This window comes from Schistocerca americana, chromosome 3, assembly GCF_021461395.2.
Source record: "Schistocerca americana isolate TAMUIC-IGC-003095 chromosome 3, iqSchAmer2.1, whole genome shotgun sequence".
Taxonomy (NCBI): domain Eukaryota; kingdom Metazoa; phylum Arthropoda; class Insecta; order Orthoptera; family Acrididae; genus Schistocerca; species Schistocerca americana.
The window spans coordinates 283,324,221-283,338,866 of NC_060121.1; the positions used below are offsets into that span (position 1 = coordinate 283,324,221).

The 14,646-nt window shown below is 42.3% G+C and overlaps 1 protein-coding gene across 1 annotated transcript in view; it reads left to right on the forward strand.

Annotated features, from left to right (window-relative positions):
• The first annotated feature begins 202 nt into the window (after positions 1-202).
• The window catches only part of LOC124606020 (homeobox protein Hox-A4-like), a 451,812-nt gene continuing 437,368 nt past the window's right edge, over positions 203-14,646 (forward strand). Inside the window, 4 exon segments of the mRNA XM_047137982.1 lie at positions 203-484; positions 536-826; positions 888-948; positions 951-1,271. Coding sequence (XP_046993938.1) covers positions 203-484; positions 536-826; positions 888-948; positions 951-1,271 — 955 coding nt within the window.

Sequence of the window (14,646 nt, forward strand, 5' to 3'; positions counted from 1 at the left end):
ACTAGTGACAGTATCATTTTACACCGAGAGCAGTACTTGAAGTAGTTGATATTGCAGTTTCAACAGACCTGTAGAGCAGTGATACACGAATGGATGTCAGTATAACCTGCTAGGTGTTGCGCGTTTGAGCAGACATCCTACCTACAGCAGCACAGACGTCCACCAATGAGCAGGCGGTGAGGAGACGCGGAGACGTGATCCGATGGACGCAGTGGGCTTCCTGAGGGTGCGCAGTCTGCCCCAGATGTGCAGCAGCCCGCTGGCCGCCTCCGACTCGGCGCCGGGCAGCCCGCTGGAGGCGTCGCCGCAGCCGCCTCCGGGACGGCGCCTCCGCGACGACGACACGGACGCCGACGAAGACGACGACGACATCAGCGTGGGCTGCCCGTCGCCCTCGCCGGCGGCCGTTCGCCGCCAGCAGCAGCGCCAGCGCAGCCCCGTCTCGTCGCCCGGCTCCTCCACCTGCCGCACCGCCACCTGCGACGCCGCCTCCGACGACGATGACGAGGACGACGACGTCGTCCGGCGCGACGAGGAGGAGGACGACTACTTCAAGCCGCTCAAGAGGCTCAAGATGATGAACATCGACAAGGCGACGGCGGAGAGGCCCGCCAGGCCGACGCCGCCTCCGCTGCCGAGCGGAGTCGAGCGGACGGCCTCGGCGACGCCGCCGCGAGCCTCCGGAGGCGGCGTAAAGTCCTTCTTCATCCTCGACATCTTGAACCACTGCCCGCGTACCAACGGCCAGCAGCAGCAGCAACAGCCGCCCCCGACGTCGGCGGCGCCGCGTCCGGGCGACCCGACGCCCGCCTCTACCGCCCGCATCGTGCGCCCTTGGGACTTGGGCCCCGCGGCGGCGGCGGCGGCCGTGGCGGCGGCGGCGGCAGCGGCGGCGGCGGCCGGGGGCGGCGTCGTGCCGGTGGACAGGTACCGAGCCAGCGCCGCCGCCCACCACCACCGTCCCAAGTCGGCGGACTTCTGCTACGCCAGCGAGACCACGTGCAGCAGCGGCCGCTCCAGCAGCGACTGCTGCACCAGCCCGGACCTCGCCGCCAGCCCGGCGTCGGGGGCGGCGGCGGCGGCGGCCAGACACCCGGGGGCGGCGCAGAGCTCCGGGGGCGGCGGCAGGCACCCGGCGCGATGCGGCAAAGGGGCGGCGGGCCAGCACCACGGCAAGGGCGGCGCCCAGGGCAGCAACACGTCGCCGCTGGACGCGCTCTTCCAGATGACGAGCAAGACCTTCGAGGAGCTCAACGGGGAGGCCGTATCAGGTGAGCACGACGGATCATCTTGCCTTCCATTACCTAACACACGTGCACGTCACTTTTCAGTTTCTCAGTAACAAATGGCACGGAGGAAATGCGTTGCCCTTCCAGTGACAAGTGTGAATCTCATCAAAATCCTTCTGGTGACGCTACCACGTTTACTTTAAAAAATAATTAATCACGGTTGTTCTTCTTATTACAGAAGGACGCACAAATATACACAATGGTTACTAGCTTCAGCGAAATTAAATAGCCGTCTTCAGACCACTTGCATAGAAAAAGTCTTTCCTGTCATATGTCAACAAGCACACAGTGTGTAAATATTTTATACTTGTGTTATGTATTCTAGTGGTAACCATTGTGCACAGCTGTTATTTTATTGTATGACGAGGGACGGTATTATTGAATGTTGTCTCTGTAAGTTATGTCCAATTAATGTGAACAGTCGACGAAATGGACCGCCCCTATAAAAATTTTTCTGTACGAATGATCTGAAGATGGCGATTTAATTTCGCTGAATCTACTAATCATTGTGTATTTTTGTGGGATCTGGGTAAATAAACTTCTGTAACAAGAAGATAAACCGTGTTTAGATTCTGAGACGCGTCCAATATAGCTGATAATGCCAGGTAATCATAACACCAAAAAATTTGTTCGTACACTGCTTCAGTCACTGTAATTTTTGCTTTTATCAGCAATATGCGTTTCGATGGTCACGCCATCAACATGAAGTCGATAAAGATACCTTTACATTATCGAATTTGCCTGTCTATTTGGCAGGTACCATCGTCATAAGAAAATTCAACATCATAAAAGTGTCTTAATCCACCGCATGATGATGTCATGGTTTTAGAAACGCTTACTGGTATAAAAATGTAAATAAAAAAGTGTATAAAAATGACCGAAGCGGTGTATCAATATTTTTTGTGTATCCATCGTAGACCATGAAGACACATTTGTAAATATTTGAAATGCTAAAAAAACTGAAATAACCTATATTCCTCATGGAATAAACGATGAATCTGTTCTATAGCATAGTCCCGACGAACCAAAGCGATTCGTAGATCCCTCCGTGAGTAAATCAATCGATAAGAACGGTTTCTGCAAAAGACTTTTTTAACATATTTTGTATTTTGTAAGATAACGCGGAGGTATACGTAGAAGTTTCAGGCTCTTGACAAGTTGTTATGAGCGTCACGAGTAAATTTTACGAATTAGAAATGTCATGTCCGTATCTGTGATGTAACACTTTGCGTACTAAATACGTATGACAATATGTTTTGCGAGTTTTTAACCTCGTAAACTTGATGGTCGCCCATATCGTTTCTGCAAGTAGCCTTGTTGGCACCATCTGGAATTTAAAGATATATTTGTGCTGACGTCGCCGAAAATTTTATAACTCGTGGTATATATGGGTCGTAAGTGTTAAGTCAGGTTGGTTATTCACTATATTTTGGCAACGAAGCTATTTTGTAACATAGCACCTACGAACCAGTGCTATTCACGGTACGCTTTCCATGTATTGTAATCCTTCAGAAACGTTTATGTAAGGGAATGTTTTCTCTGTGTTTACATTCATGCTTTTCTGAACTATTTGTGTTCGTTCTTATGCGAATAAAGATTTGGTATGTACCTATCTGCGACCGAGGTACATAACGCCGAATCTGCAGAATATATTCCTCTCACAGCTTTAAGCCATACTAATCTAATCATTGACCTTGCTGTTTTACTAGGAACACTTGTTCTCGTCTTCAAGTTACAGCTGAAATTGTCGATAAGTCCCATTACCGAAATACTGTACACAAACGACGACTTAATACGGTTGAATATCAAACCATCGTAGCTGCCAAGAATTCTGTTTCTAATTTCCATTAGCTCACTTCATAATAATATTGAAAAATAACACATTATCTCGTAATACCATCAACCACCACATTACTTTGATATAAGATCTAATGATCACAGCTGCAAAATGTAGATAAAACACCTCTGATTACGTATAGTGTTCCGTTGCAAAAACAGTCTCACGAACTATAGGATACTCTCCTCCTGATGTTAATAACTTGTCTAACTACGGGAAACCATATGACTCCCCTATTCCTTACATACTTCACAGCTTGTATTAAGGAAAAAGTGTATAGGCTATTCCTGACTTAATTGTGAAATCTTTACATTTCGTTAACATCCTTAAAACATATGCACGTTTTTCGGCAGCCCTTGCATAACATCGACGTCAGATTTTTCATGTATAGCGCTTTTTCCTACAATACAGACGAACCACAAAGTAAAAAAGGTAGAAACGCCTGCCGATTCTTACAACAAAAACCATCAAAATTCATCATTCACGGTTTTCCATACAGAACAGAGAACATACGTGCAAATCTTATTTCTCATATCATATATTTCATGTAACAAAGTGCGAGTTAAACATTGTCCATGACAAATACAATCGTTTCCTAATTTTCTTAGTACTAAGGATTTAACAATGAGGCATCTGACATCGACTGCAGTAGAATATACATTTTGTTAATAGTGGCTGAATCCACGAATCTTTTTGTCTCGGAGCACTGTGATCCATTAAGATATTCTTACTACATTTATATGCGTGTTTTAAAAACCGTGATGGGAAAAGAAGGAAAAAAATTACTCATTCTAAACAATATGCATGGCACATAGATTAAATATCGTAATGTAGCAGTTTGTAGCGGATTGCGTCTGTTTGCACTTTTCTAGCGTCGCCGAGTTAGGCCAAAATATTAACTTTCGTAGCTGCATCCGTTATCATTCCCCAAACGTGATTTAAGTTTATAGATAAAGACAAACAGCTGTCCTCGTCAAATCAGTAGTATTTCGGAACCATGTCTGTGCTCTGTGAATTATTAGAAGCATATTTCGATTGAGGTGACATGAAACAACCTTTTCTTACAGAGCCACATTACATTTATTTTCGAAGACCTCATCATGAGAAAAAATTTCAAAAATAACTGTCACAATTTTTACTTTTACTTTCTAGACTGATTGTCCCCATCGTGTTCAATTTCAGGAAAAAAGACTGTTCGCATTTCGGCGGAAATTAGGCACCGGTACATGTTTCGTTGGCTAACAAAGTTTACTTCTGCGATTGCTGTAAACTATTGATTGTTGTCAGAAATGTTCCGCCAAGAAATCAAAATGTATTGTTATCTATTAACTTCCTGTCACATAGGTCTGTATGACGGAATATATTAGTGTCAACTTTAGTGGGAGAACCGAAATGTTACACAAATGGAAATATTTTTGTCTTGTTGGTGAAGTATTGCGTTATTATTTCTAAAAATTTGTCGAGGTTTTTTTTTCACTTCTGTTTCGTAGTTCCCGTCATTTGTTGAGAAAAAATATAGAAGTTTTTCAGCTATTCTTACTTTTCTCAATAAAAAGTGGATATATTACATTGCTACAAACAGTTTACAGTGCACATAATATTCGTGCGTAAAATGATTATTTGCCACATTGGTTTATTTACAACACATGTCAAAAGGCATTTCATACAATCTTGAAGACGAACGAACCCTACAAAACGTTGTATAGTGGTATAACACGAGAAGCCAAAAATAAAAGCTCCGCTTATTACAGAGCATTCATACTTGCATCGTTAATCTCTTGTTATTACAGTGAAAAGCGCAAAATTACTTAAATACTTGGTGAAAATTTATTTTCAGTTATTATAGCGGATTTGTCTTTCGCAGGTGAAACCAAATTATCTAAACTGTTTGTCTTGGATATTTTTTCAGTCGAGAGTAATTGTGATTTAAAGTGAATTGTTGAAGTCCCCAAATTGCAGAAATAGGGTTCAATAATCGGTACACATTGACTGAAAATTCCGTCTCACAGCTGCTGGGATGCGCTTAAGCACGCTGCAAGAAATCTGGTAAAGAAATGTGGAGGTGAAACGGAGGGAGCGGCTACGTAAACAGTTTATCCGGTATCGTTTCTCCACATTAAGGCATTCCTAAACATTTTTCCTCTTACCAATAACACCGCGAGTCTCTAGGCCGTAACACACAGTGTTTTTCTAAATCGGATTTAGTTTATTTCAAAGTTCTGCGCTGGAACTGTGATTTACGAAGAGTGCGCAATGGAATTTTCTTCGTGCTCAGTGTCTGCTCGCAAAGGCTGCGGGAATACTCGTGGATATTCAGCAGCAAATTGCGAGCCTTAAACTGTCTTAATCAGCTACTGAATTCCTCAAATTTTACGTCTCCATTTATTCAACGAATAACGAGCTGATCTCGACAGTGCTTAACGTAGAATAAAGGACGAAATTCGCTGAAATACCGCATCATTTCACTTCATAGGAAAAAAAAGTTCTCCTCAATAAGTATATACTAGAATTTACCTATAGCTGTTTTCAGGAATGGTGCTAATAAACGATTGTGGGGAAAGGACAAGAAATAACAGACACATAAACTTCGTCATCTGGTGCTACTCGTTTACAGGATAATAAGTTGTATACTGTAAAAAAAAAAATACATTGGGGAACAGGGTGTTGTAGTTTCCTTGCAGAAAGTGAAGAGTTAAATTGTTCCTTTAAGCTATATCTAAACCCAGTTATGAAATCAAGGCTACCATGCATTTCTTCAAAAATATTTTCCAAATTACTGCGATGTAGGTATCAGGAGCCAAAGTATACTATAGTCGATCACTTCGTCTGCTGGATAAAATAAAATAATAAATATAATAACAGATCTCGAAGTATAGCCAGACATCCAGTTCTGATGTCGTCCAGCGTATCCTTACTTTGCTACTCATGTTTTTCTTCTTCATCTCATAAATGTTCTAATTCCTATAATTATTAAAATGACTGCATATTCATAGAGAACTTCACCAAATGTTTATGCAGGAAACATTTGCGGTGGCTATCGGTTGTTAGCTCCAACGACTGCGGGACAACTTCATCATCAACAGTTACAACAATAATACCGGTATTTCCACCGAATGAAACAGATATTAATTTACTGCTACAGCAATATACAACAATACATATTTTTTGCTTTTGGGCATTGTTACTTTCTGTTTATATCTAGGCCATCCGTTGTATTTTATATACTGTGACAAAACATCACAAATTCATTGAAAATATTTTCATCACAATAATTTCCGTACGTTTGTGTTGTTGTTCTGTGGATTCCGGTAGAAACTTGTATTAATAATTTACTTTTTACACTATTATACACAACGTCTACATCCTAGTGAAGTCACTGGCTAAATTACTTTCTCCAACTAAAAACTGGCGGAACTAAACATACTCCATTAGACTTTATTGTTGTTTATCGAATTAATCATATTTTAGAAATAAACGTTTAGCTGCTGCTTGGTCTGTTTTGCGGCAGGTACAAAAAAATCCGTTCAGAATATATTGGATACATGGAAGAAGAGGGGAACACTTAACTGAAATCGATTCATAGAGGTGAAAAAATTACTTTTAATTTGTCAACAAAAATTAAAATGTAAGGGAAATGCAGTTTAAAAACTTAACGCAATAACCTGAGCTCTGTCACTTCAAGTTCTATTCGCCTGCATTTTTTTCATTTGCTATAAATATTATGTCTTTTTCTAACTATAAGATTTGGTTGGTGAAATTGTTACACCAACAAGTACAACTGAAGGCAGAAAGTATGAGGATAAGTATGTGATTATTATGGTACTCACACAAGCTGGTATTTTAACGTGCACTCTAACAAATTTTAATAGATCCAAGACAACGAAATAAGATTTTCAGCAAAATTTTAATATGGAAAGTGGAATCTTACGCCGTAGCCTTTATATCTGCCGAGATATCTGAGCATAAATGATATTATAAATGGAATTCTATGTCTCCTTTATTATCACTGATGGGCGGAATTAAGCCAAAAAAGATTTGCCAAGGTTTGCAATGAAGCACTCCGTAAAAGTCGACAATCCACGGTATTACACAAACTGTTATTTTTGCAAAACATGTCACTACATCATTTGGAATCTCTATTCCACTTTAGAATGCTTCTGAAGAAGTGTCGCATAAAAAAAAAAAACTATGTTCAAAAGGCGGATGTTTTACTATCTTGTTGAGCAAAAGCAGCTGCAATCATTAACCACGTCGTGAAATACTCTGCATTAATTCTTTTATGGGAAATATATTTTGGCTCGTCAATGGTATTATTGGCCATGTATTTTCATCTAGACGTATTTTCACATAAGAAGTAATAAAATAATGACCAGCTTATTCTCCGAAATACGAACATCAACTTTCGTTTCCCAATAGAAACTGACTTTCACTGCCAGAACAGTAGATTTTAATAAGACAAATTCAGCTATATAAGCTGTTCCACACCTGAAAAAAAATGTGGAGTTAACATTCGTTTAAAATTAGGATATTTATTTTATTCTTGAGCAGGTTGTTATACACAATCCTGAATAATAATTGTCTCTCATGGAATATGCACGTCGTGAGGAGAAAGGGATACTTAATCAATTGTATTTTGCTTCTCAGAGTAGCTGAATGAAGTAAAGTGGTACATCTGTCAGTGTGGATAAAGCTTGTGTTGAGATCGACGAAATTCATGTACCCACGTCCCTAGCAAATAATTTAAATTATCGTGACATTACAGTGTCACGCGATCTTTCATAATCATTTCCACCTAAAAGTCATTAGCTTATTAATTACCATCCAATAATGTCATTTTTTCTTAGTAATCACACACAGGCACTGTCATGTCATTGGCGACAAGAACGACAGAAACGATTCAGTTTAACGCGTTTTTGCTCAGAGATTTATTTCCGGACCTACAGAAAGGTTGCATTAATAATTTTTTTCATAGCCTACTGAGAAATGCAATATAACAGCAAAGTATAACATCATTAGCTTTGTAGAACAAAACTTTCGTCATAATTATGTTTGTTGAAAAGTCCACGAAAAGACATTGATCACTATTTTAGGAGGAATCTGTAGATATTGCTCTGTAAAAAAACATATCACCGGTGCCAAAAGAAGTATGAGGCGAAATAATGGTAGTCTGTAACCCGTCGGTCCAAAAATTTCCGCGAATGGATTAATAAATGATAACAAAATTTAATATGGTGGTTTTCCGTGCTTCAGATGTTGTACAATGTCTCCCCCCACGCCGCCCCACTTGAGTACAGCGCATAGGAAGTTCATAGAGCCACATGAAACTGTCAGAAAAGTAGACTACTTCATTGGGAGGTTGTTTAACTCTCGTGTCTCATTACTGCCTTCTTCGGTCTTGGCGAACCATCAGAGAGCCAGTCTGCACTTCGTCGTTTTATGGTTGGTTCGAATTAATGACACCAAGTCTCTTCAGTCGTGTTGACTTTTTCCAGAAAAGAATTGCCCGCTCTTTTCATTCCCGTCAAGCCACAGGAGGCGCCCACGTGCCGCTGTTGGTTTTTCGGGAGTCAAGGTGTACAAGACAAATTTTGCACATACTTTTCTCTGCTTCAAAACATTCCTGAGAATGCCTTGGACTCATGATTTAGAGATGTTCAGTTCGTTGCTCCACCGCGATTTGTGTTACAACTACTTAACACCGCCTCCTTGCAACTGATTGGTCGAAAGCAGATCTGTTGTTTGTAGACTTTAGGCGAAGCTGCCACCGTAGTTACGGTGCTGATGTGGCTTATGCGCTAGGATAAAAATCACTCACGTAACTTCTAGCGCGGGCGGCATGTACTGAAAATAACAGCTATTCTGAAACAGCGGTGTTTCAATCAGCATGATTCTAGTGGAATACGTTGCTCCGACCCGTTGGCTCAGTTACTTATAGCAGAACGTCTACGGATGCCGAACGATGGTGCTCATTGGCGTTTTCCCCGTCAACTAACTACTACCGGCGCTGAAAGATGTTTTTAAGTGGTAGAAATAATTTTGGTTATGACAGGAGATCGAAACCTAGTACTACCGATTTGCAGTGTTTTATGGCGATATACCGCGTACTTGCATGAAATAAACAGAAAAGGAGTGATTAAAATATATTAAAACAACAAATTCTCAAATTATGCTGTTTTAACACATGCAGCACAACAAAAAAAACTTAAAATACAACAGTGAAACCGGAGAGTCATAGAAAAGAATCTACGAAATCTTATTTATGAGTTCTTCAAAATCTTATGGGACTTAACTGCTGAGGTCATCAGTCCCTAAGAGTACACACTACTTAATCTAAATTATCCTAAGCACAAACACACACACCCATGTCCGAGGGAGGACTCTAACCTCCGCCGGGACCAGGCGCACAGTCCATGACTGCAGCGCCTTAAACCGCTTGGCTAATCCCGCGCGGCATGGATTCTTCCGTTAGTTCCTGGTTGAACAATTCCATATTTAAGGCTGAATAATACGTACACTGTTTTTGTTCTACTTGAACAAGAATAGTGTACTTGTTATTCAACCTTAAGAATCCGTGAAACCTAGATAAAAATACAGCAGAATAACTGTACGTAAAATCAGTTTCGAAACGCCAGGACAGATACATTTAATGGATGAGTGCTTAAAACTAATGGGTGAGGCAACCCCTTGCAACACCCTAAAATCTCAGACCCAGTATTCTGAGAAGGAGCCCTGACAGTATACACACTACCTTAACACATGCACGACACTCACCTCATTGTCATTTAAAATAGAGAGCAGGTCCTATGGAAAACACAATCTGCCCTCAGGTCGTCAAATGAGACGCTCTCAGTTGGCCTAAGAATATACTGTATTGACACCCGTGTTTCGCATCTTTGAAACAGTGTTAGGTCCCCTCGGCGTAAGATAAAATCATGTGTCAATGGGCAATATACAGCTCTTCAATAGAACCTGGCTCTTGCCACAGAGCCCCACATTCATACAAGAATGAAACATAAATAGGCAGAAAAGGCCATTATTTCATGATCACACGATTGGAAAACACTCACTGGAAGCAGTCACATCCATAAAATGCATACGCAGCTATTTACAGTGGAACGGCCACATTAAACCAATCGCAGGTAAAGCAGATACGAGGCAAATTCATTGAATCCGTCCACTAAGAAGGTACCTCCAAAAACCCTCGTTTGACCAGTACTTAAATACTGCTTGTCAGTCTCGGATCCGAGTCAGGTAGGACAGAGGAAACAGAGTAGATACAAAAAAGAGCAGCGCGTTTCTTTACAGCTTCATGTAGTAAGTGCGAAAGCGCACAGAGATGCTCTGCCAACTCCATTGGCAGGCACTGCAAGAGAGGCGTTCTGCATCACTGTGTGCTTAACTATTCCACAGTACTAAGAGGGTACATTCGCAGAAGAGTCTACCAGTATATTTCTTCACTCTACGTACATCTCTCGAAGAGACAATGAAGATAACTTTAGAGAGATTCGAGCTCACTAAGGTACTTACCAGCAATCGTTCTTCCCGCGAACCATTCGCGACTGGAACAGGAAATTGGGGAAATGACAATCATGCGTAAAGCACCCTCTGCCACACACTGTAAGGTGTCTGGCAGAGTACAAATGTAGATGTAGTTGCATATGTACAGAGGGCCCTCTGGGGACCAAAGAACAGATACGAAGCAAATGTTCTTTTGTTATGGTTCAATAATTCTTCGAGGCTGGTGGCATTAGAAAGGGAGCTTTATTTCAGTTTGTAGAAGGCTGGGGTGGTCTTTCGCAAGGGAGCATTTACGGAAATTATGGAGTGTAAAAAGTTGCTATAAAAACAGGAAAGATGACACACTCCTCACAAGCCGGAGAGGGTCGTTATCGATGAGCCATCTCAAGAAAAAGTGTAATAAAATCCTCCGATATTTTATTTTTAGTGTATCTTTTGGAATCCACTGTAGTGGGCACAGAAGTCATAAATATTCGCTGTTAATTAAATATTTTAAAAATAAGAAACATGTATCATCTGCCCAATCAAGGAAACTGGTTTCCTTCATTGGGCCAGGCAGTTTCCGTGAATCGGCTATACTGTAATAGCCATAAATGCTACACACGTCTAAACAAGTGCCAATACATTTCACATTTCAAAAGCTTAAACGCGGTTGCGAAACAGCAACTGTGTAAATCTTAAGAGGTTGAAAAATTAGCCAACAAGTTGCAAATAAAGTTTTATTAGGACTTGACCTAGGTTTCAATATTTGTAAAAATATCTTCTTCATAAATCCCACTACTTCTGAAGAAGATATTTTTACAAATATCAAAACCTAGGTCAAGGGCTAATGAACCTTTATTTGCAACTGGTTGGCTGATTTTTCAGCCTCTTCATTTCATATTTCTTACATTTTAGGAGTTTTTTTATTGGCACCTTAAAATGAATAGCATGTATTCGAAACCTAGGATAGTAAATGTAGAAACGTCTCCTTAGACGGTAAAAAAAAGCCATTTGACTGATCGTCAAACCACAAGCTATTAGGAAGCATATAATGAGAATCATTACATAAATTTGGTTCATAGTGGCCTCCTTAGGCCCGGGATTAGACCTAATTCGAGATGGCGTGTTCAAGTCATCTCGCACTACGTCGCTTAACAACAACTAGTCGCCGTCCAAAGCACATAACTTCACATTGTGAATATTGCAAAATGGCGTGAATTGTTCGTACTCCCCACTGATGGCTTCAGACATTTAACCACTATTACCGTATCATTCCGTCGCGCTGGATTAGCCGAGCGGTCTAAGGCGATGCAGTCATGCACTGTGCGGCTGGTCCCGGCGGAGGTTCGAGTCCTCCCTCGGGCATGGGTGTGTGTGTGTTTGTCCTTAGGATAATTTAGGTTACGTAGCGTGTAAGCTTAGGGACTAGTGACCTAGGCAGTTAAGTCCCATAAGATTTCACACAAATTTGAACATTTTTAACCATATCATTCCGACGTTTCATTCACTAATACTCGTCAATTAGAAAAAACTAGTGTATAATTCTACATTTCTGCACTTTTTCCTTGTGTCTTCGTGGAACAACACACCAATAAAATGGCAAATCTTTGCCAAGTCTGTTTACACTTAATGATCGCTACTATGCGCCTATTGTCACTATCCACAGAGAAATCGAGCCAGGCTCACAGGTGGAGCCACCCGATCGATAGCAACCTTCTCCTATACTCCTCAAAAAAATGTTCAATTGTATGTGAAATCTTATGGGACCGTCCCTAAGCTTACACACTACTTAACCTAAATTATACTGAGGACAAACACACACACCCATGACCGAGGGAGGACTCGAACCTCCGCCGGGACCAGCCGCACAGTCCATGACTGCAGCGCCCTAGACTGCTTGACTAATCCCGCGCGGCTATACTCCTCACAGACACACGTCCCAGGATCGAATTATAAAAACAGATCGCTCTTGTTTAGATTTCTCGTTCCTCATTTACTGCATCAAAGAGACTAATAGATTAGTAGTCGTATAGGACATTTCAACGAGGGCTAAGGATTCCCTTAGGATAACACATGTGTGCTCCCTCACCCCTCGGCCCTCCCTCCCTCCCTCCCTCCCTCTCTCTCTCTCTCTCTCTCTCTCTCTCTCTCTCTCTGTCTCCTCCTACGGTGCCATTACCTCCACCTTCATCTCTGTCTCCGATGAACGTTTGTTCTCCACTATTTCCTTTTTTGAGTTTTTGAGCCACCCTCTTGTTTTTTACTGTTCCACAAATATGTCTTCAACCCCAGCGGCGGGGAAATTAAACGCGTTTGTTGGCGAGGGGAGTAGGCCGGCAGCAGCGGCGGCGGCGGCTCGGGCCGCTGTGAAACGCTACGCCGCCGCCGAAAGATATACAAGCGGGGGCGGGAGCGTTTGGCGGCCCACGCGCCACGAGCCACTTCCCCACTACAGAGCGCGAGCGGACTCTGTAGCGAGCCTAATCTTCAGCGCTACCCCGCGAGACTCGCCACTAACCGGGCGAAGTTGTACTCAAGTTGTTGCAGAAGCCACAGTGTCCTCCCCTCAGGATAGGGATGGGAGAAACCTACTTTCTAAAGCCGATGCCGATATTTTAGTTTTCATTAACTGGTATTTTTCGGTGTTTGTTGGGACTCTGTTATAACAGGCGTTTTTTTTTTATTTTTTGCTAATAACTAAGTAAAAAACACCAAAATATCAGCAGCCGCAGCAGTTTTTTCGTTTTTCAGTAAGCCTCTATGGTACGAGGGTCACTCCAAAACAAATTCACACTATTTTTTTTTAAATCCATCTTTTATTCTACATGACTGAAAGTCTTACAGTGTGTAGATGCAACCTTTAGGACCAATATTTTTATTTCTCCACATAATTTCCATCCCTCTCAACTGCCTTACGCCATCTTGGAACCAGCGCCTCTATACCCGCACGGTAAAATTTTGGACCAACCTGTTGGAGCCACTGTTCGGCAGCGTGCACAAGGGAGTCATCATCTTCAAACCTTGTTCCACGAAGAGAGTCTTTCAGTTTCCCAAAGAGATGATAGTCACATGGAACCAGATGAGGACTATAAGGCGGGTGTTTCAGTGTTGTCCATCCGAGTTTTGTGATCGCTTCCATGGTTTTTTGACTGACATGTGGCCGTGCACTGTCGGGCAACAGCAAAACATCCTGCTTTTACCGATGTGGTCGAACACGACTCAGTCGAGCTTGAAGTTTCTTCAGTGTCGTCACATATGCATCAGAATTTATGGTGGTTCCACTTGGCATGGTGTCCACAAGCAAGAGTCCTTCGGAATCGAAAAACACCGTAGCCATAACTTTTCCAGCAGAAGGTGTGGCATTGAATTTTTTTTTCTTTGTGAATTTACATGATGCCACTCCCTTGATTGCCTCTTCGTCTCTGGTGAAACACGAGGGAGCCATGTTTCATCTCCTGTCACAATTCTTCCAAGAAATTCATCTCCACCATTCTCGTACTGTTCCAAAAGTACGCTGCATACCGTTTTACTTGTTTCTTTGTGAGCCACTGTCAACATCCTGGGAACCCACCTGGCGCAGACCTTTATTTACCCCGACACTTTCAGTATTCTGCAAACACTTCCTCCCCCTATCCCAACGTAGCGTGACAATACGTTCACTGTGATGCGTCTGTCAGCAGTCACTAATTCGTTAACTCTCTACACATTGTGAGGAGTGTGTGCAGTACGAAACCTGCCGCTGCTAGGACAATCCTCAACATTGCCATGCTCGCTATCATCAGGTAACCTAATTGCCCACCGACTAACTGTACTGCGATCGACAGCAGCATCTCCATACACCTTTTTCAACCTCATGTGGATGTTTCCCACTGTCTCGTTTTCATAGCACAGGAATTCTATGACAGCACGTTGCTTCTGACGAACGTCAAGTGTAGCAGCCGCCTTGAAGACATGGTGTGACGGCGCCACTCACTGGAACAGGTTGAACTAAGATTGAAAACAAGCGGGAAGGATGTATCT